This window comes from Bombyx mandarina, chromosome 08, assembly GCF_030267445.1.
Source record: "Bombyx mandarina strain Sakado chromosome 08, ASM3026744v2".
Lineage (NCBI taxonomy): Eukaryota > Metazoa > Arthropoda > Insecta > Lepidoptera > Bombycidae > Bombyx > Bombyx mandarina.
The window spans coordinates 8,231,956-8,256,650 of NC_143215.1; the positions used below are offsets into that span (position 1 = coordinate 8,231,956).

Consider the following 24,695-nt stretch of genomic DNA (forward strand, 5'->3'; position numbering starts at 1 on the left):
CAGTCGTGTCACTCTTGACAGAGTGGTCGTGATCGTCATGTAGTGTTGGAAGGGGCAGACTTGATGCGTCTCACGATGTCGCGCCATCTCTCCTATTATGTCTACTATTAATTATTATTATTATTATTATTATTTACTATTTATGTCTACTATTAATGAAACTTAAATTCTGACGTTCGTAATACATTTCCATTTATTTATTTTAAACTGACGTACATACATACGTCGTACCTTGATAAATTGAGATTGGTATATCCGTTTTTTTATTACAGTAGACGAGTGTATGGATTCACGGCCCACGTGTGCTTGTATATTATTGTCTCAAGTATCAGTGCTTCTACTATATTTATTTATTTTGGATTGTAGGATTACCAGAAGCTCTGGGGCCTTTCCAGCTTCACCAAGGCAGGTGGACGAGCAAAGGTTCAGCCAGGAGGGATTACCTAACAGTTGCTCGAGCGCGGCTGCTTCACGGATGAATCTACTACCGAATCGGAATCGCGACCCGCTGAGAAGAACCCGATGAGAAACTCGGCGGGCTGATGCATGGGTTAGGTTGCACGACGAACCCCTTGCCGAGTTCGACAAGTATGGTTACCGGGGTCCCTAGGCCGGTTCCTAGTGTTAGAGCTGAAGGCCTCTAATGCAAGGGTTATTGGATCTGATGGATCCGTAAGGACGTTATATTCTATTCTATCATCACAGACTACTGGACTTAGGCCTCCCCCGAGCCTCGCTAGCGGTCCCTACGAACCTCAATAGTTCGTCAGTCCAACTTTTGGACCTACCCAGTGCTTATTATACTAATAATCTAATTATTATATTACTATGAATTACTATGAATTAGATTTAAGTATTAAGTACCTAAGAACGTATACAAAAGTGTTAATCTTAAGTATGCCTAATGTTTGTTCTCTACGTCATAGTTTCAAAGTTTATAGTTAATTTTTGTCCTTGATACTGTCAGATTGCGTGCCAAAAACATAAACTCGGCAATAATCCTAATTTCTTCCACTATCTCACGACATTTCAGCGAAAAACAGCAAAAAAAACACGAACATCGCTAACTCCGCATGTATACGAGTATAACGGGAAACAAAACAACGACCCGCGACTCAAACTTTTGCAATTAATGTTTTTTCCTCGTAAGATAATTACAGAAGACTTTTAGGAGCATCGAAGGTGGGTGACGTGGGTAACACTGACTGTCCCGGAACAAATAAAATTCCATTCAACTTGGGAAATGAAAAAGGAAACCCCCCCTGAAAAATGTTCGTTTGCGTCTGAACAGTTTTCAATGAGTTTGATACTAAAATGTAGCTTGCCAACCTCATTCCACTTTGTAAGCCAATGATCGTGTAACTGACACTTGTAAATAAACAGATGAACTACTTACATTTACGTTATAGTTGAATCCTTTAGATCCTAATTTTAATTTCTGGTTGTAAAATGCCTTCTCAGCCCCACTGATAGGTACCCTCATGCATTCTAATTTGATTGGTAGAAGAGGCACTATGCAATATTTTATTACTGGTGGTAGGATCTCTTGTGAGTCCGCGCGGGTAAGTACCACCGCCCTGCCTAATTCCGCCGTGAAGCAGTAATGCGTTTCGGTCTGAAGGGTAGGGCAGCCGTTGTAACTATACTGAGATCTTAGAACTTATATCTCAAGGTTACGTTGTAGATGTCTATGGGCTCCAGTAACCACTTAACACCAGGTGGGCTGTGAGCTCGTCCACCAAACTAAGCAATAAAAAAAAAGACTTTAGCAAGTACATTGACTCAACGTGAGTGGCAGTATTCATTGGTATAACGTAAACTATAAAATAATACTGTTAATTTTTACTATATTATATTCGGTATAGGATAATTTCATTTTGCTATTCGTAAATACAGTAATTTACTTCGACCTCCGCAACGCAAAATTAACCAACCAAAAACGATTATGTACTATAAACATCTGATATGAATTATGTCGCTAAATGAATCATTCGGCTATCTGCATAATACATATTGTTTAAGCATTGTAATTTGATAAAGTGTGCGGTATAAACGTCATAACTTCAATGTTTGGTTTGGAAGCCGTGACTGCGGTTTGTATGGTTTTCGAATATGCACGTTACATTTCGTTCTAGCCTGTATGCGAGGCGAATAATTAGCGAAATATAATAAACACATAATTGATATTTTAATTAATCGTTTTTAATGAATACAGAAATAGTTGTATAAAATTTTGTTGGAACGAAGTTCCTTATGGGACGATGCGGAGGGGTACCCTAACCGGGAAAAAACGTCCGTAACGTAAGATTTTTATTAGTAATGCACAGTGTACGACTTAACTTTGTAATAACGTACAAAAAAATACATAATTTTTTATCATTCATTGACCACGATCTCAGAGCGTTCGTTTGCGCAATACACCAACTCATAAGAAAACAACCGTGAATGAAGTGTACCACCATAAGTTCGCACGTTACCGGATGACCGTGGGTTGTTGCGAAATCTCCAGTTTTATTTTCTTTGTACATCGAATAGAACTTATAATAAAATTAATACTTTTCTAATAAGGAACTTCGTTCCTATCCAGTGTCCCACGATGCAACACTCATCTTTTTTAGATATTAAAGTTGATTTAATGTGAGGATTATATATGTCGGCCTGAAGTATAAAGTATGTGATTCTTGGAAGATCTTCGTTTCGTAGCTCCCCTTATATTGGTTTACTTAAATACTTACGGATCTCACAGAAGTCAGAGAATTTTAATGATAAAAATTGGTCAATCAATACGACTCGAATTTTTGGAACTACCATTGCCATATAATCCGTCTGTTAGTCTTAATTTATATTGTTGTATGACTTTCTCACTGCTGAAACTTTAGATAAAGTATCGACAGAAAGAAAAATTGCAAGCTAACTGGTTTCCACAATCCATTATAATTCCAACGAATCAATCATGCGTTCCAGTTTTAAGCGGAGAACAGTAGCTATACAAAAGTAATTGTGACTTCAATCACATATATGAGGTCTGCTATATCAATAGGCTGGCGATAAGGTTCTACTGCACGTCTAAGCGGATGAATAAACCTCATTTAATATATTTAGGACCTCATTGCTTACTTGCAACATGCCCTATCAGCGGAAATGAGTTACTGGTGGTAGTACCTCTTATGAGTCCGCGCGGGTAGGTACCACCACCCTGTCTATTTCTGCCGTGAAGCAGTAATGCGTTTCGGTTTGAAGGGTACGGCAGCCGTTGTAACTATACTTGAGGCCTTAGAACTTATATCTCAAGGTGGGTGGCGCATATTTACGTTGTAAATGTCTATGGGCTCCAGTAACCACTTAACATCAGGTGGGTTGTAAGCTCGTCCACCCATCTAAGCAATAAATGAAATAATAATAATAATAATCTCATGATTTTTTATCCGTATGTCGTTTAGCACCAAATGGTTCACTGTTTTTAAATTCTGAGTTTGCCTTGGATGAAGCTAATGAGGACGTACTATATTTACTTTAAAATAAAGTTCTCTCTCAGACATTGTACATCAAATTTTCACCGATCGATGCACGTTCGAGAAACTCTAATAATTCCTAACAGAGCACGTTATTGCGTTGAATAGTTTAGTTACAAATCAGGTGAATCAACGAAACACATTCAGTTTTATGTACGCGAATACAAAACGACTGCGCCATATCCTTTTAAGTATCATGTTTATTCCATTTACTCTAGGCCCCATTACGTTGGCAGGCACATAAATTAGTCCAAGATCATAAAATCGGTATGTAGGATTTCACGCACGCCGCCAATCTTACATCACCTCTGTTTGAAGTGTGTATACTTATATATTATAGCATAGCATAGCATAGTATTAGCATAGCATTTAGTATATAACATAATTAATAGGTGTAATCTCGTATGTCTCCCTAATAAGGTGGACCACCCAGAAACATAGGCTTCTTCATAATTGTAAACTAGGATTAAGATGATCTATACTTAATATTATAAAGAGGAAAGATTTGTTTGTTTGTTTGTTTCGAATAGGCTCCGAAACTACTGGACCGATTTGAAAAATTCTTTTTCCATTAGAAGCCGACATTGTCCCTGATGAACATAGGCTACTTTATTTTTTTTTTTTTATTTTTTTTTTTGGTTTCATGTGTGTTTTAATGTTTCCGAAGCGAAGCGAGGGCGGGTCGCTAGTAATTAAATATGGAATACACGCAAGAAGACGTTTTCCTTTAACACCTCCCAAAGTACAACATTACATGTTATTAATGACGTAAAATGTACAATTTTTTAAGTCCAATTCAAATCGACTTCAAAAAGGAAGTTTTCAATGTAATTTTTTTCAGTAAAATGCTTATAAATTGGATTCACTATTTAACGACATAAATCTAAATTGTAAATTATTTTTTATTTGTTTACAAGCGGAAAAGGGACGGTGGAAAACGCTTAGTAACAAACGACATTTATTTAGTACTTTAACATTAACAACTTTACATTTATTCAGTATTTAGGAATGTGTATTCTGAATTGTCTTACCATTCCCTATCCTTTTTTACTAGTCTAGATTTCGTAGCCTAATGTAATGTTGAGTAGTTTCCGAAACTCTAAAGGCATATGTAAATGCCTGCCTTTGATATCAAAACCGATCTTAGTATCCACGACATTAGAATAATCTGTCTTGACATATAAACGGAAACATCGCGGCAGAAATAGGTAAGACGATAAATATTAAATTATAAGTATGCCATCGTCCATTGATTAAAGTATATTGAAACAGAGCACACTCGTTAAATAAATATGATAGCTTGCCAATCCAATTTTAAAGGGCTCTTTGAGCTACACCCACGTATTTTAAAGGTGAGGGGTTAGGTATGTAAGGTCGAGTTTCCGTTGAATCAAGAGCTCACGTCTAACCAAACGAATGACGTCACAGGAAATAAACACGCGTTTCAATGGAGTTAAACCGGCATCCGTTGTGAAATGGAACAAAAATCGGATCTAAGCAATATAATATGTGTAGTGTAGGATAGTGAGTTCATTTAATGGCACGTTTATGATAACTAGTGGTCCCGCAGTAGTCGAAATTCGACTATAATTATTTGAAATTGTAAGCTTGTATGTACTCTTGTACACTATTATGATTCTGTTTTCAAAGACTATTTCATAAATCACAAATTTCGCCAGGACTACACTATAGAAAAATATTAATAAAGACAAACAATATTTAATCTATTCTCAATTTGACCACAGACGTCAAGACAAAAGTTTGACAATAAATAAATAGTATGCATGCGTGTGTGCGTCAAATATATGGTAGGGTGTGTAATGTTTTCTTTATTGATATAATGTATCTTTTATGCATTATTTTAAAAAAAATATTAGCATTGTGCACTTCTTCTCTATAAGTGTGGGAAATTTCATACTCCTCCGTCCGCGCAGTTTTCGTAAAAACGGGTAGAAATTGTTTGCTTGTTACGTCGAGTATTAAAACCCGACACGTCGTAACGTCGAATGATATCTAATCTTATGTTCTTTCATGAAATAATATTTTTGTGTTCGTTTATTTATACTAATATATAAATCTATAGTGGTTTTTACGGATGTTCCGTTATAACTACTGAACCATGCATCCGATTGACTTGAAACTTGGTATCCATGTAGAAAATACATGTACTTAATGGATAGGCTAATATTTTTAATATTTTTATGAGTGTTGGACTCCCTACACCAGTTGCGGGGGCGTTAATGATGAGAATCTTTGTGGGGGTGAGAATTAATAATGTTAATTTTAAATGCCCAGCGAAGCGGACGGGTACAGCTAGTTCATTTATAAACGTTCGAAAATTTCATTTCCTTCAAACATCAAGCGTCAGTAAATTATCCTGATGTATGAAATAAATCTCGAGTATCAACATATCAATCGTTAGATCGTAATAGCTAAAAAAACCACAAACTACTGTTATACCTATTAAAACATTAAAATTTATTGAGAGCCTGGCCCGCATATACATACATAGACGCCTTGATAACTAATTTCAACTGCAAACACTGCACGATACTTTGATTCGCTAATATTGACTTAGATACCAAAGGCAAATGCAGCATGGCCACATACGATTTTGATACTTACTGTATAATCTTAGAGTTTAAATTCGTTCATACCTTCGACCAGACTTTGTATTGTTTAAAATGAATCACGATCGTGAATAATTACAACGAAAGTGAAGATGGTGCTCGTTCATTTTTGGTTTTTCATAACATTTTTTGTTTATACGTATTTCTTAACAAAATCTTAAAAAATAAATTAAGTTAAGTAAGTAATAAGGTTTCCATCAAAGATATTTTTGTGAAAAGGTGCTTAGTTGCTAAGCTAAACTACCGCTATTCACCTCGAGACATGACCTTGAAATTTAAATTGTATTTTTACCCTTAAAAGCTATCAACAGCTATATTTACCCTTAAAAGCGAAACTTATGAGCTGTTCTCGAAGAATATATGAAAACGTATTGACCCGCCCGGTCTCAAACATAATTCGGTCCAATTGCTATTAAAATCCAAATAAACATAAGAACACCAATTGGAACAACCCCGAAATTTATGTGCTAAAATAAAATTTAATGCACCATAACGTATAACGTTGGAAAATCAAAATCAAAATAACTAATTACATACAAGCTTTGTTTATTTAGCGATACTTAAATTTTGCAGTTCTAGACACGCTCCGACGTTAACATAAGACGTTCTCGTCTCATAGTACATTTAATTGAATTTTGAACAGAACAGCGGCGCCGCCATCGGAAAAGGTCAGAATATTCATTTTCATTGAACCCATTGTTCGATTAATTAAATTTATTTCCTGAGAAACTTGATCATATAAAAGGATTCTTTTTTTGTATTTTGCTTTTCAGTCTTTTCGGGATGGATCTTCTTATTTTTTTTGTTTTCAGTGGCAGACGAGCGGACAGTAAAAGATTACTGTTGTAGTCCGTGAAGCTAGTAGGAACAGTTAAGCGTGTAGGTCTCATCTGTTATCGAATTACCGATGTAATAACAAGCGTTTGGAATCTTTTATTGACTACACAACCAGCCAGGCAAGGAAGCATTTAGATTAATTAATTACTTTAGTGCTTCGCTAATGTTGATTGAGACGAGATTTCTCGTTTATCTAGCTAAGTTTCAAGTTATAAGATTAATTAATTGACTAATTAAGATAAAATTAATGCACTCCAATTCTTCTTCGAGCTCCGTAACCAATTTAATTTTTGTTGATGCATAAGCTCATCGTACACGCGTTGAGGTCTTGCGCAGTTATCGGACCGTATAGACACCATAACAGAATACCGTTGTCCTCGTTGAGAAATGAAACCAACGTTCAATTAATTTAAATGTATCATTAAAATTGGTTTAACAAAATTTTCATGATCTTCAACTAGACCTTTTTTTTATTTATTCTGAACAATAAATGGCTGTATTACATTTGAAAAAAAAACGGAATAAGATAATAATTTCAACGTCTTCAACGCCGTTTCATCAAACAATTTTAAAATAGTAGACGATGTTTGGTTTTACAGAGTTTATATAACCTAGATTTCAGCTTCTTTGTATTTTTAAAGTTCGTTAAAGCCACACTTTTATGACAACGAGGTTTATAAATAAAAGCTTAAAGTTACAGTAATGATCATTATCAAAATAATTATCCTGTCTTTCTCCCAGTCACCTGGGGTCGGCGCAGCATGTTTTCTCGTTCCATACTCTTCTATCATATACCATTTCTTCGCTCACTCCACTCTTACCCATATCGTCTTTCACGCAATCCATCCATTTCTGCTTAGGTCTACCTTTCCTCTATATCCTTCCACATTCATAGTTAACATTCTCTTACTAAACTCATTTTCATTTCGTCTCATCACATGTCCATACATTCCAAAAGTTACAGTAATATGTTCGAATATTATAAGTAAATAATGCATCAAAGTTTAGCCCTTACACAGCTGTATTTAAAGCATTTGTTTATGGTTAAGGTAAAGCCGTAGGACATAAGACATTTTTCTTTAGGTAATGATTTCTATAAGCCCCTACTGCAAGCAGTGCAAGCCATAGAATAATAGTACATAATTTCGTTCTAATAATTTAAAAAATATGCTTTGAAATCAATTGTCTTTTTTAATAGCTAAAATCTTCGTATTAGACTCAGTGTTCAGGTAATTTTAATGAAATGAATGAATGCAATTTCACTATCATAATAACAAAAGACACACATCATTGGACGATATCATTTTGATATACTAAAACAAGGAAAACATGATTCATAACGACAATTGAATGGCATTTATCGATACATTAGATACCTATACTTATTATATTACACACAATTGAACACGGCTGATACTCATTTACACAAATAACCATAAGACGTTTCTATTAATTTTTATAGGCGTATCAATGTCATTGGACAATAAATTTGGTGAAACTTTAGATTGAAGACGTTGAACTGTATCCACCCCGAAAAAACTGTTCTGTATTACACTAAAGCTCCTGGCTGAGTCAGAGCTTACTCACCTCTCCTGGTCAAGGTCAACACAAAAAAAGCCTTTCTAAACGAGGAGTATTTTTATTGCTTAAGATGGGTGGACGAGCTCACAGCCCACCTGGTGTTATGTTGTTACTGGAGCCCATAGACATCTACAACGTAAATGCGCCACCCATTTTGAGATATAAGTTCTAAGGTTTCAAGTATAGTTACAACGGCTGCCCCACCCTTCAAACCGAAACGCATTACTGTTTCACGGCTGAAATAGGCAGGGTGGTGGTACTTACTCGGGCGGACTCACAAGAGGTCCTACTACGAGTAATTACGCATTTTATAATTTTGCGGGTAAAACAATCTCAAATAATCTCGAGCAATAGGCGGTAACAACAGTGATACCATTTCTGCCCCTCCACTCCATCAGGATGGAACAAGTGATTATTTTACAACAGATATAGACATAATTAGGACATTAATAAAATCAGTGAAAGCTCAAAATTTTTAGTGAATATTTTCAAATCCTAGTGAGGCAGAATTGTTTAAAAAAATTTGAAGTACAATAAAAAATACACTACTTTGTTTTTTTATCTATGCCTTTAATGGGCAGAATTTATGTTGAACTCCTAAATTACTATTTTAAGTTCATTGACTCTAAAATAACATTAAAAACCTTTATTATTCAATTCATATGAACGTGTAGAATTTCTCACTACGTTATATTCACGACGACGACACTCAAAACGAATTTTTTTTTTAATCTCTTAAACTGTATATTAAACATTTCGAATACTTATCTGTATTCATTACATTGATATCATAATGATGGTCTTAAAGCATACGTGGAAAATTTATCCGAGTACTACTTTTTATGTGAACATTAGATGCCTGAGGAAAGACTTGCCTAAAACTACCTACAGGTGCTTTGGAATAAAATGTGCACAAGTGACGACCGCCCTGAATACCACGTCAGTTTTCACGTCACTCTAACCGTTTTAAAATTACGGATCTAGTAAGCTGTACGTATTAAAGTATTATTTTGAAATTTCAGCCTTCACAACATAAACATAGGGACGTTTTGTTGGGTTTTATGTGCTTTCGAACGCAAAGCTCCGAGCCCTAATTACGCACTTCCGGCTTTTGTTCCCGTTGACTGTTTGTGAATCTCTCACAATTTCATATCTGCTGGAAACGTATTTTGTCAGGTCAACACACCATACACATATTTTTTTTCGTGCGGTACGATCATTCTTTTCTACGCGATGTATATTCGTTTGTTTGTATTATTTTTAAGTAATGTTTTAAACATTGGTCTCGTTAAATCTGGAAACGGATCAAGCCAAATATTAAGCTAGTAGCGTCTAAGGCCTGTTAACCTACACGAGAGCCCAGTGTTGTTAATCTTGAATATGATATTCGGTTACACAATTCGAATGTAAAGAAAAAACAGAGTGAAGAAGACGGCGATATATATTTTAGGAACGCGTAGAGGATAAACATGCAACACTCATTTTATTTATACAGATAAATAGAAAACCAGTGAAACTCGGTCACGGTCCGCTGTGATTATCTCTAATTGTATGGAAAGCATTGATTTCTCGAAACTACTCGCGCGCCATAACGCATTGATGGTAGAACGACAGAAATATTCCCGCGCTCCTGGCTGAGCCTTTGCTCGCCCACCTGTCCTGATAAAACTGGAAAGGCCTCTGGGCCACCAGTAATCCCTTATTCATAAAAAAAAGATATTCCCTCGAATACTATCAACAACTGTACCAAATTTCATTACGACGGCTCCTGCATGATCAGGATACGGTGAGTAGTCAGTGGCGACAACGATAAGGCGATTATCATGACGCATATTCGTGATCCTATTGTTTATACATAGATACGTAAATGTCAATGAAAGAGCACAATCAAAGCAGAAATAGGGAGTATGGTATCTACTTACATTCTCAAACATCACTGAAAAGGCAAATTTCAATTTGGTAGGTTTAAATCTTTGCTAATATCAGTTAATGCCAGTCGGTGATCGCAGTATGCTGTTAATACTACAATAATGCTGCTACCCATTCTCCGTCCTAATCCTTAGTCGCCTTTAACAACATTCAGGGAAAGAGTTGGGGCAGTTGTTCAATTTAAATTTGGAATGATCATTTCATTATATTAACTTACAATTACGAGGAAATCTGTTTGAATAATACTACTGTAGACACTTATATAAACGACAATGATTTCCCAAAATTGTTTATGCTTTATAACAAAAATTCAATCTCTACGTAGCAACCTAAACACCGCTCACTTGAATCAATAGAATATCTTAAACAAGAAAGAGATTCATTTTAACTTTAAATAATGCAGGAATGCGCATTACAATTTGACGAAGTCACGATGCTGTCACGTGATCCTGTCCACAGATTACATTTATATACCATTATCATTAATTTACTGGTAAACAAATTACGAAGAAATACTAGTAGAAGGGCAAATAAATATTCAGTACAAATATAAATTTTATCGGCAGACAATTTTAATTACTCAAATTGAGATACGCGCAATGTTTTTCTTGTGGGTAAAGTTTAATTATTTTATTAGAATCACACTAATGGAACTCAGTATTATAACATTCACGTGGAAAAGTTTTTCTATGTTGTCTATGGCTATAAACTATATTATAAATGTGACACCAACATTCTCCGGTTAGAATAGTACTTTTCTGGACAGGATACTCGCACTAATAAAAATCCTTAACTTATTTCAGTTGAGGTTTCCAGAGGCATAGCAATAGAAAACTTATATTGTCAAAGTTTATTTGTGACTAGAAAACTTTTAGTAAATAATCTAATAGTTTGAAGAAAAACCTGTCGAGCGCGATTTCTCTCCTGCTTAGAGATAGGGTGAATATTAATAAGTTTCTCATTTAGTTAAGAGAGCGTTGAAGAAGAAATGTACTTTCTAATGCTCTACTAACTTATATCATATTATATGTTATTAAAAGAAGGCCTAGTGATATTACGTATATAGTCAATAATTTTGCTCAGTAAATTTGCTTATTATACTTTGAAGTCGTCGTGGCCTAAAGGATAAGACGTCCGGTGCATTCGTATGCACCGGTGTTCGAATCCCGCAGGCGGTTACCAATTTTCTAATGAAATACGTAGTTAACAAATTTTAATGTTCACGATTGACTTCCACGGTGAAGGAATAACATCGTGTAATACAAATCAAACCCGCAAAATTATAATTTGCGTAATTACTGGTGGTAGGACCTCTTGTGAGTCTGCACGGGTAGGTACCACCTCCCTGCCTATTTCAGGCGTGAAGCAGTAATACGTTTCGGTTTGAAGGGTGGGCAGCCGTTGTAACTATACTGATACCTTAGAACTTATATCTCAAGGTACGTGGCGCATTTACGTTGTAGATGTCTATGGGCTCCAGTAACAACTTAACCAGGTGGGCTGTGGGCTCGTTCACTCATCTAAGCAATAAAAAAAAAACAAGTAATCAAGTTTTATTTTTAATTTAATGAATCGGAATCGACTTTTCCGGAAATTAGTTATTAACATCAAATTTCATTCCAATTCTAAATACACAAGCTATTTCGATTATTATACACGTAAGCTTCGATCACAGTAAAAATCTATTCAATATTTTATACACGGGACTAAAAGTACCATTTTTAACCCTCAAACACGCATTTTATTTATATGTTTAACCTAAACCTAAAATACATAGACGCAGGACCGGGGAGTTCGTATCCAAACAAATGTGTTTGCACGCGAAAATCATGTTTACATTATACATAGCTTTACAATTACATTCACTTCAATATGTCATCTTGTATGGAAGCGTGACGACATCGCGAATGACAGAATTCATTACAATTTTCCACGTTCGCTGTGAGCACATTGGGCGTTTTTGAACAAGGCCCGCCACATAAATACGTATAATAAATTCCGTTGTTGTGTACGGTGTCATACTTCTTCGCCCTTGGATAAAGGTCAATCGTGGGGAAATCGGGGGTGAATATGATTGGATACCTCTTTCGGGACTGTTTGCTTTTTCTATCATCACGGTCTTATTCTACCGTTACCCGCTGGTTAAAAAAAATATATATTTTCTTAAAACTTAGAATTTGTGACTATTGAAGTTATTACATAATTTTTAGGTGGTATACTAAATAGAAATGAAAACGAATTGACTTTGCATACATTAATTTGGGAAAATAATTATCCTTTTATATTATTCTTTTAAAAATATGCTTACTCTACAACACCACTTATATTCGTTGTGGCCTAAAGTACTTAAAAAAGACACTTAGTGCTCGTATCGACTATGCCGGTATTCAAATCCAATACCAATTTCTCTGATGAAAAACGTACTTACTTAACACATGCTCGCGAATTACTTCCACCACCGGGAATAACATCGTCTTATAAAATTCAAACCAGGCAAAAAAAATGCATATTACTCGTGGTTGCGTAATTATCTTACGGGTATCCACCTCCTTGCCTATTTCCGACGCGAAGTATTCTGGTTTGAATGGTGAAATAGCCGTTATACTATATAATACAATTGTAATTTGGACTTTATTGTCTCAAAACAGGTGGCAGCATTCACGTTGTAGTGTCTATGGTCTCCGGTAACCTCTTAACTTCGTTTATGAATAAAATAGAACACAATTCAAGATAGCGTTCACCGTACGTACACAAGACCAACTCAAAATCACAGTTCTTCCGCGAAAAACCTTCATTAAGTTACAAGTAAACTGGCGACCCAGCCTGGCCTCGCACGGGTGAACTAAGATATTGTGCTCAAAGCACATATTATATTCATACATTACAGTAATAGTGTTGAATGGTATTGAATTTTCAATACTAAATAAAGAAAAAATCGAAAAGTCCTTCCCTTGTAGCCTGTAGCGTAAATAAACACCATTGACTGCCAAAATTTTATGCTTAGGCTCTGCGTTAATCAATCATCCGGTCAGGATAAGTAATTATGTGTGTTTATATAATAATGATATTTAAATACGGCTAAAAATATTGAGGTACGTAAACGTTTTGTGTTAGAAGAACAGAACTTTCTGTTTTTATGTTGGCCCCGTGTACGAAAGATGTGGAATTATGTACATTTACTACCGTTAACGGGTGTGGTCGTGGTTTGCACGTGCTGCGGGGGCAAAGACCTCGTCCCAGAATGGATCATACCACTACAATGCTCAAGTAGTTACGATGTATTCGCAGTCGTCGATATTACATTAATCACAGATTTATAGTTGCGAAATTGAAATTAATCAAGATAAATATAGTCGGAATTAACGTTATAATTATAATCTCCGGAATATTCTAGATATACATTTTGTATTTTCACATTGACGTCTGTTTTGCGGTAGAAGAAATATTTCGAAAATATAAATTTCTCAATAATTGATTCTAGTCAACGTGATTAGATAATATATTGTTTTTTTACACCGCTTAATTGGCTGAATGTTAAAGTTATTTTTTCGAAACTGTCAAGTGTTTTGTTTTAACAAATTAAAACTCAATAAAATATCAAAGTGATTTCTATATATATTATCAACAATAGTTCTCAAATAGCACAACAATGTAGTAAAACACTTTAATCTTAGCGAAGAATGCTATTATATTATAATATCATCTGCCAGCCAGCAAATAATTTTAATCTGACGGAATTCTAATTGTAGTCAAGTACATTAATTAATTCAAGCTTGATTCAGAATTTTGAGATTTCATATTATTATATTGCATTCGTTTGTTTCTTCTAACGTTGCGAGTTAAAAATATCTATTGGAAACGTGGGTGGCTCTCTGTCAATGGGGACGATACATTATCGCCCTGCCAAATTATGATTGACAGCCGAATAAGAGATCCGTATATTATTACACATCACTAGTGGCCGGTGCTAATAACATCTGAACATGTAAGTAGATAGTGATGTCGATGACACAGAACACGTGTAGTTTTAACTAGATTTATAATACAATGAACTCGCATGTGTGTGCGTTACTATGTTATAATGTCCTAAGTATAAAAATATTTATAATCTCTATTTTTTGTAACTAAAATATTATAATAGGTGTCTTAATTTAACTTTTTATAGTAATTTAAAGTAGCCAATTTTGGATTACTGGAGGTAGGGTATAGTGAGCCCGTATGAGTCAGCACCATCAACCTGTCTATTTCTGCCTGTGGGCGGCGTCATGTTGTGATATCAATAAGTTCTAATGACCATTTGATAACTGTCGGAATATGAGCTTGTTTAACTGTCGCCTTCTGATTAATATGAACAAAACGATGATAAAAAGCCCGATGATTTTACCACAATCAATCAAACTTTCTAACATCCAATTTATTAAAGACTAGCGACCCGCCCTCGCTTCGCTTCGGAAACATTAAAACACACATGAAAGCAAAAAAAAAAAAAAATTTAAAAAAGTAGCCTATGTTAATCAGGGACAATGTCGGCTTCTAATGGAAAAAGAATTTTTCAAATCGGTCCAGTAGTTTCGGAGCCTATTCGAAACAAACAAACAAACAAATCTTTCCTCTTTATAATTTACTAGCGACCCGCCCTCGCTTCGCTTCGGAAACATTAAAACACACATGAAACAAAAAAAATAATAAAAAAAAATTAAAAAACGTAGCCTATGTTCATCAGGGACAATGTCGGCTTCTAATGGAAAAAGAATTTTTCAAATCGGTCCAGTAGTTTCGGAGCCTATTCGAAACAAACAAACAAACAAATCTTTCCTCTTTATAATATTAGTATAGATTAAAGATTAAAGATGTGTTTCCACAGTTAAAACTATAACCAAACTCGCAGCGCACCCCAAGGACGTCCGGCCAGCGGAGTAGTCGAGGCGATTGTACTAAGTATTATGCAAGTTTTAACTTTTGGTGCTTTTATTTTTATCAAACGACCTTATTTCTTCATCCTGGAAATAGATTTTCAACATAATATGCTGGGTATTAATATAGTAAATTGGTGCCAGCCCCACGGTGCGGACCACAGTATAGTCACGACTCGATAAGTGTGTACAGATACATTTTGTCTATTCGTCCACAGATCTTGTGTAACCACGACTGATATACGACTATTGATTATAGTGATTGACCATAGATTGGATCATTATACTAGACACAAAACTAAAATAAACAAACACATACGGTAAGAACATACGAGTCGTATCATTGATTATCACTTTTAATTAATTCGTTTTGAAAAGTTCTGTAACATTAATATTACGATAATAAAATATCGTGCATTAGAAATGATTACATCCACAAATAATAGGGGTTAACGGATGAATTTGCTGTTTTATTGTAATAGATAATTGATATTGACATAGAATCTTCATAGTTTGAGATTTTTGAGTGAAACTTTTTTTCAAAGGGTCCTCCTATGAGGTTCTTCTTTTAAAAAATGTGCAACATTCGACTATCGACTTTCAGTTGTTTTTTAATTCAGCTTAGACAAGATATGTATATGGATATTTCGAAAATTCGAGTGATTTTTGAATACGAGTTCCGACGCGGAACTAACGCTGCAGAAACAGCTCGCAATATCAATATTGCCTTTGGAGAGGGGACTGCTAATGAACGCACCGTGCGATTTTGGTTTAAACGCTTTCGTAATGGAAATTTTGATTTGTAGAACGAACCACGTGAAAGGCCGCCCACATATGTGAATAATAATGAATCGAAATAGATGGTGGAAGCCGATCCCAGCCAAACTACCCAGGAATTAGCAGCATGGTTTAACGTTACATTACCAACAATATTGACGCATTTGCGTCAAATCCATAAAATAAAAAAATATTAAAAATGGGTGCCTCATGTTTAGACTGATCTGCAGAAAGAAACGCGTATTGAAACTTGTGTTGCCTTGTTGAATCGATACAGAAATGAAGGAATATTGGATCGTGACATGTGATGAAAAGTGGATTCTTTACGATGACCGTAAGCGAAAAATGCAATGGCTGACCCCAGGTCAAACACCAATAGTGTTCTAAAGCAAAGCTTACCAGTAAAAAGGTAATGGTAACAGTTTGGGGGTCTCAGCATGGTGTTATTTTCTATAGCATTCTCCGATCTGGTCAAGCAATAACGGCAGATGTCTACTATGCCGAACTCCGAACAATGATAGTCAACGCGATTCATGAATCTATCTTCACCATTATTGCTCCATGATAACGCGAGACCTCATACATCACGAGAAACCGTTTTAACTCTACAGGAACTGCAATTAGAAATCATTCTTCACCCTCCGTATTCGCCAGACCTTGCTCCAATGGACTACCGTTTTTTTCGTGATTTGGACAATTGTCTACTTAATAAAAAGTTTTCTTCCCAGGCGGTAGTCCAAAATGCTTTCACACAGTTTGTAAAATCTAGATCACCAGAATTCTATCGCAAAGGCATAGATGACCTTCCTATTAGATGGCAGCAATGTATAGATAATAATGGTATTATAGATTGATTTGATTAAATTTGGTTTAATAAAAAAAGAATTTCAATTTTTCAGTACAAATCAGCAATTTCATACTTTAACCCCTAATATATAGATTTTTTTTATTGCTTAGATGGCTGGACGAGTTCACAGCCCACGTTACTGGAGCCCATAGACAGAATAGTTGTGACAGAACAGTTTTTATATACACATCCTTTAGTGAAATTACCTTATGTATATACCTACTAGATGATATGGATGTTTTCTCGAAATAATTGAACTCAAATTGTTTTTTATTTATTTAATTATATTATTATGTATTGCATAAGATATGCCGTAAGTGTAATGTAGTGTCATGTCCTAATATTCTATCTCTTTAACGTTTTAATAAACTGTAGACTGTTTGATTGCGGAATGCAACTTTACATTACATAACCACTTAACGACACATGCGGAGTGCCGCGAACAATGTTACAAAACTTGGTCATGTTTTTAGTCTTAATTGAGGCGAAAACAGTCCCAAAGTTGGATGGCGGAGCTCATTAAGAACAACAAACAAGTGGCTAAGTACAGTCGCCGAGACTGCAGGAGGCAGCGCCTACCAAACTAATCGGCTTTCGTTCTGGAACATTGCCTAAAACGTTCGTAACGGTCTTAAAAATATTCCGGCTTGGATATTAAATATTGTTTATAGATGTCACTATAATTTAAAATGTAATGCTCGTTCGTTTATTGCGCTCAACGATCCTATTATATTTTCAAACGTATAAAGTTACAAGGATGGGTCTTTTTTAAAATAGCTGTGTATACAATGTAGCCATCGCTTAAGAAATTTATTCTTACTCTTGCTAAGCGTTTGCACTCACAAAATATATGAGGCATAGACACTAAGTTTTCTTGAAGATTCTATAACTTTTGTCATCAGTAAAGTCATTTTGCTATATTGGTACTCATGGCTGAGAGCTCTGAATACATTTCTCGGCTGTATACTCGTCTAAGCCGCAAGTATCTGTTTTTAATTATTCGTTATTTTATGAAGATTTGCTTAAATCTGGATACTACTTAATGGACAGATCGTACTAAGGGTCGAGAAACATACTCATATGCACGTGATTTATTTCAAAACTACATATTATATCTGTTTAACCTGAGCGTTAAAAAAAGAATGAACGATTGTTCGTAATTTGCGGAATTCAGTATAAATCGCAGAATGCGTTTCGGGACGCAAGACGAACGTACACACTCTTACAAATCACGCTAAGGGTCCGAACTAAGGCGAATATTACATCGTAAGACGACAAGATTGATGATGCTATACAACAAACAACCAAATTATAGATCAATAGGTATTCGGCTGAAGAAAAACATTGGTAGAATATACGTGAATTGGTATTCAAAAGTTGGAAGTTGTGTTTCCGAACAATTGTGGTGAAAGGAAATCTTTTCAATTCCGAAGTTACATCTCATAAGGAAAAGGTGCGGTGATTTATGTGCGTACATTTCTTTTGTTGCTTTGAAACGATTGAAGAGAACTCTTTACAATTTGTATTTACACATACGCCTCAAAAATCTGTACAAATAAAATATGAATTCAGGGGATAATTAAATTTTTATTCTAATGATTTCGCTTCTAATTATATAAGTCGGTGTAACATCACTATTTAAACTAAAAATAGTTAAAGTTTACTGTTTCCTTAATACACACGTGGAAACTGTTTAAGACGGTATTCAAGAGACTAAGCTCTTTCTACTATAAATGCGAGTGACTATTGTCGCACAAAATTCTCATCATACGAGACTACTTGTCGAACCGTTCGTTCCGATATCGAGTCGAGGGAACGCGTTCCCGGCCCCGTCACGTCACAGCCGGAGTCCCGCAAGGCTCCGCCCTCTCCCCGTTACTATTTAGTTTGTATATCAATGATATACCCCGGTCTCCGGAGACCCATCTGGCGCTCTTCGCCGATGACACCGCCATCTACTACTCGTGTAGGAAGAAGGCGTTGCTTCATCGACGACTTCAGACCGCAGCTACCACCATGGGACAGTGGTTCCGGAAGTGGCGCATCGACATCAACCCCACGAAAAGCACAGCGGTGCTCTTCAAAAGGGGTCGCCCGCCGAACACCACGCTGAGCATCCCCCTCCCGACTAGGCGCGTCAATACCCCCGCCCCCGCCGTTCGCCCGATCACGATGTTCGACCAGCCCATACCGTGGGCCCCGAAGGTCAAATATTTAGGCGTCACCCTCGACAGTAGGATGACATTCCGCCCCCACATCAAGACGGTACGCGATCGTGCCGCCTTCATTCTAGGACGTCTCTACCCGATGATATGTAGGCGAAGTAAAATGTCCCTTAGAAATAAGGTGACACTCTACAAAACTTGCATACGCCCCGTCATGACCTATGCAAGTGTAGTATTCGCTCACGCGGCCCGCATACACTTAAAATCCTTCCAAATCATTCAATCCCGTTTTTGCAGGATAGCCGTCGGAGCCCCGTGGTTCGTCAGGAACGTTGACCTCCATGACGACCTGGACTTAGAGTCCACCAGTAAGTATATGCAGTCGGCGTCGATGCGCCACTTCGATAAAGCGGCACGACATGAGAACCCTCTCATCGTGGCCGCCGGTAACTACATTCCCGATCCTGCGGACAGAATGGAAAGCAGTCGACGTCGCCCAAAACACGTCATCTCGGATCCTCCCGATAACGGTGCTTCTAGGTACTTCAAGCACCGGTCACCGTTCTCGTCGAACCCGTCGCTTGCGACGAAGGGCTCGACGAGTAAATTAACTCTCAGACACAGCCCACTGAGTTTCTCGCCGGATCTTCTCAGTGGGTCGCGTTTCCGATCCGGTGGTAGATTCTGCGAAGCACGACTCTTGCTAGGGTTCGTGTTAGCAACGTCATCAGGTTTGAGCCCCGTGAGCTCACCTACAAAAGTTAGGGTTACGCTGATATAGCCTCTCAAGGCTCTCAGCTTAGGTAGGAACAAAAAAAAAAAAAAACGCACAAAACACTCCGACTCGAGTAGCCGACTGAGGCGGAGCTCTCTGTTATTATCGCTGTACACTTGTAATGAAATAAATGGAAATCGTTGGAAAAGTGAGTCTTAATTACAGTCACTATGGAAGGCAATGATGAAGAGAAGCTACGATGACGTCTTCATTTTAAAAACACCACGGAACCAGCCAGCTTACTCCGTTATAAAATGCCTGAGTAAAATCAGAACTATTACAAGCTTTGTATTTTATTCACCTCAATAAACTTCCGATCGTGTGAATATTGACATCAAAGTATAAATATACGCATGCTAACACAAACTTAAACTTCTAGAGATAACCTTTTTCTTTTTTCGGACAACACTCCATATTTTGTGAGAAAAGATTCCGTAGCAGGCATCATTTAATAGAAAGACTACTGCGACCCTTCCGATTCGATTCACATGGGCAGAGTCACCTTTCCATGCTCTGGGCTCAACCAGGATTTACAGATAAGCAATAAACCGTAATACGTTCGAGTTCAGTGAGAGACACCCAAAAAGAGAATTAATGTTGTGTTTGTGCCTTTTTATGAGAACGTAGGGTGCTAAACAATACTGCAATTTAACACCAAATTAATGACTTCAGAAAAATAGGATATAATTTTAGAGAAGCGAATTTGGGTGGAAATAAAGGTCTTTTACACAGCTGGACAATACTAATTAATTATTGTCAATAATTAGTTTTCCAAATAATGTTCGTGCTGTAATTCTAAGTGAGATGTTTTATTATTTCTCAGAAAAGGCGAAGCCCGGGAAAGCTTTGAGAAGCGAGGAGGAATTAACACTTCGACAACGAAAAATAACATTAAAAATAAACACAAATTTGTGAGATTGTAATTAAATCTGTGTATTTTGTCGAATTATTATAGAATAACGGATTTTCTTGTTAAAGCAATCTCTGTTTTCAAAGAGACTGTACATACGTTAAACCAGTCTTGTGAAAAATATCTACTCTTTGGTTCGGTGAATAACATGAAGACTTAAAACACGGCCTTTTTTCCTACCTATGCTGATAGCCTTGAGAGGCTATTTCAGCTTCACCCTAACGTGTAGGTGAGCTCACGGGGCTCAAACCGGAGTGTTGCTTACACTGGCCCTAGCAAGAGCAGTGCTTCACAGAATCTACCACCGGATCGGAAACGCGACCCACTGAGAAGATCCGACGAGAAACTCAGTGGGCTGTGTCTATGGATTAATTCGCTCGTCGAGCCCTTCGTCACCAGCGACGGGTTCGACGAGGACGGTGACCGGTGCTTGTGGTACCTAAAAGCACCAAACACGACCGGTGTTTATGTCGTTAGTTGAAATAAAGTGTGACATGAAAATATTACATTTCACTTTCTACATTTATATTTAGTAGACGGGTCCAGTTTAATTATGTTCTAAGTCTTACTTTAAAGTACTGTACAGCTAAGCCTTCGCGTTTTCTTGCGACTTAATTTGAAACGGTTTCATTCTACTCAATTTCTTTTATAAGTAATAATAGAGCTAGGTACGTTGATGTAAATTTATGCTCAAAACGCAAATATTTTCTGTAGCTTTTCCGCTGTGAGTAACTTGAATCGAGTAATTTAAGTAATGTAATAAATTCAGCCTTTCGGGGAAAATTATGTCAAAAGCAATAACGCTTAATACGTATAAACTCTTTAAGGTACTAAGTCATGTAATTGTCGTTTGTTTTGAGAGTTTAACGCGTACGTTCAGTAACCACGTGCTATTTCCTGCATATTTTAATTAGAAATTTGAAACCGAAAGCTAAAACTTAAAGAAAGAAAAAGCATAGAATTACGGCTCTTGTATACATATATAATTATGATGCTGGCAGGCCCGATAAACGTTGTCCTATCCTAAAGTTTTAATCGGAAATCTGCTTGCTGCGGCACGAACCCTGCCCAATAGTAAATCCAAAATATTCAGGGAATCACTCAAAAACTCACAAAAATATTATCAAAACCGGTTCTGTAGAACCCGGCGCGCGTTTCCTCTTATACAAAAAAAAAACTTGCAATATGGGAGTGCCATCGTCTTTTTATTATAATTTTTTTTTTGTGAGATTACTTCGGAACAGCGTTACATTTGCTTTATTAAATGATTGACGGGCAAACTATCAAACTACATCACACGACTCTGACCAGGTCGAGTGCTTCTAGATTTCTAGAAGTTTTTACGTATCAAACCCTACCAGTACTCATTTTGTAGTAGGGCAAATGAGATTAAAGAAAATGGTTTCATGATCCAAGATGAGTAGCGGCTTCCACATTGTGTCGTCTATGAGTTCAAGTAACTGCTTAATTACAAGGAGCCTTGAATTCGTACGATGAAAGATATATCCTTCCTTTTAAAATCTTATAATAGCTTGTATTCCAATATAATTGGAACTACAATCTCATGTTTCGTAGTGCCCATGAGCTCCAGAGATTACTTGACGTCGAGAATAACGTAATTTTGTCGGTCCGTTGAGGCTATTAAAAAGGATTCATCATGTTTATTTTATTCGTGTATGACATAGTTCCATTCAAAAAATTAGCTCAAAAACCCGACTTAATTTGAAAAAAAAAAAAAAAAAAAACTCTATATTCGAATAAGCCAGAGTAATAGTGAAATCGATTCGGAAATAGACTGGCCTAAGTTGCATCGAATGACGTCTCTTGTTCTTCCAGTCTTATTCTTCTTTTATAGTTTTCTTCTTTACTAAACAGGGACATGAACAATCATAAACTAGACAGCTTAACCACGCCGCCAAACTTCTATATTTCGGGTTGGTTTTCATCTAAATCGCCAAATACAAAACCAACCATTTATTATCTCTCTACGCTCATCTTTTTCTCAGTTAATTCCAAACAGTACAACCGTATTGTGGAGACACAATACCATGTAAATGGATAAGTACTGTCCGATACATTAATTTTAAATAAAACATGTGTATTGTTCAAAAACGATATTGGTCTACTTCCTCTGACATATTTTTAATGTGCTGAAAATTAAATCGTTTGAGTACTATCTATAAAATAAGTCTTCATCTATTATTAAATTCAAAGTTCCCACTGACTTCGAAAGTTATTAACTCGTGTTTCTCGCAAACTTATTGTTTTGTTTACAAGCCCCACAGGAATGTCGAAAGTCGTCTATTTTTAACTTCAAAGCCTCTCTCGTTACAAATCTTAACTTTATAAATAACATCGGCCCTCTACAAGTGTTTATTTACATGTTTATACACAAAACGACGAGCCGGCTTCAGACAACATTGTTACGAATTGAGACCGTTTTCCGTAATGCGATTATAAATCACCCGTGAAATCGGCAAAGCATTGACGGGTTTCACGAAACGTAGCGCGTAGATCGTTTGGTGCTACGGATGCGTAGCTAACATATGTTTTGCCGACCACGAGGACGGCGATCGATAGCCGCCCGCCCGCCTCCGCTGAATGCACTTACCGTGGTCATCTTGAAGTTCAGCTTCCGCTGCAACGTCGTCTCGAGATGAAGAGCCATTTTATTTTAATTTACGAACCGAACAATATACGAGATTTTTAGCCCAGTAAAACACTATAACATAGTTCAATGGACCGATCGTATGTGTTGACTAGACGCGTGACGTACGTTACGATTTCAGCGTGGCTGATCGCGTGTTCACACGGCCATTTTAGCCGCTTGTCAAAAGTTTCGCTTTTCAGCCGCTGGGCGCCACCTTCGCAATCATTACGTCTGCGCGGGGCGCGAATAGAGCCGAATGAATAGAGACGAACACGAGGTAACAGCGTGAGCCGCTACAGGTTCATGATATTTCCAACCTCCAATTGATTTATAGTAAAAGTTTTAATTTAGTTTGAAGTTAAATTCGTGACGTACTTATGACGTATTATTACACAGAGAAATGGTTCCTCTTTCGTACAATTTATTTTATACTATTGAAACTTTAGAATTGAATGTTTGGGTATATCTACGTAGGTATATTCAAAGGTGAAAGTGCTAATTTTAAAATTATACACGAGCGCTTCTTAAAGTAGATTTCCAAATAGGTTCATTCATGAAGTAAACTAACAGTAATGGCGCCATATTGAAAATGTTTCGGAACAGTTTAGTAGTCTCACTGAATGTCTATTTTATACTCAATAAAGTCAATACTGAACCAAAGCTAATACTGTTATCCCGAAAATAGTTTTGATCAAATCCACAAATATAACATGGAAACAAAACACATTTAGGACAAAATTTGACGATATTTGCCAACTAATCGTTTACATGTACTTTTATCGTTGGTCATAAAATTCCGTATTTATTAGCGTTCTAGTTGACCGAACAGGTATAATAAAAGTTCCTTAGAAATGAAATAAATAAGTCTACTCCTACGGAGAGCTTTAAGGTCAGGTTACTAAACTCGATTTAGGTAATAATGTCTCTTGTATTTTCTGTAAAAAATATTAGGGTTTAGTAGTTCAGCCGAGCGATTAACACTTAAACCCATTCGATTTTACGCTTGAGTTATAGTTTATTAAAATACTAGTTCTATACTAGTACGATATATAGATAGATATATATTTTTAGTAATCAATTGTAAGTTTGATATAATAAGCCCACCTATCACTGCGACTCAAGTGGATCTATTGTGATTATTCCAAAGAATTAAATAAACATCTTCGTCC

The 24,695-nt window shown here is 36.4% G+C and overlaps 1 protein-coding gene across 2 annotated transcripts in view; it reads right to left on the minus strand.

Annotated features, from left to right (window-relative positions):
- The window catches only part of shep (RNA binding motif single stranded interacting protein alan shepard), a 153,390-nt gene extending 129,703 nt beyond the window's left edge, over positions 1 to 23,687 (minus strand). The window contains exon 1 of one of the 2 annotated variants that reach the window (XM_028186950.2): positions 23,488 to 23,687. In XM_028186950.2, the coding sequence (XP_028042751.1) occupies positions 23,488 to 23,544 (57 nt within the window). In that variant the 5' untranslated portion in view covers positions 23,545 to 23,687. The remainder of the gene's footprint in view (positions 1 to 23,487) is intronic. The other variant, XM_028186951.2, reaches the window with a different exon arrangement.
- Positions 23,688 to 24,695: the final 1,008 nt, after the last annotated feature.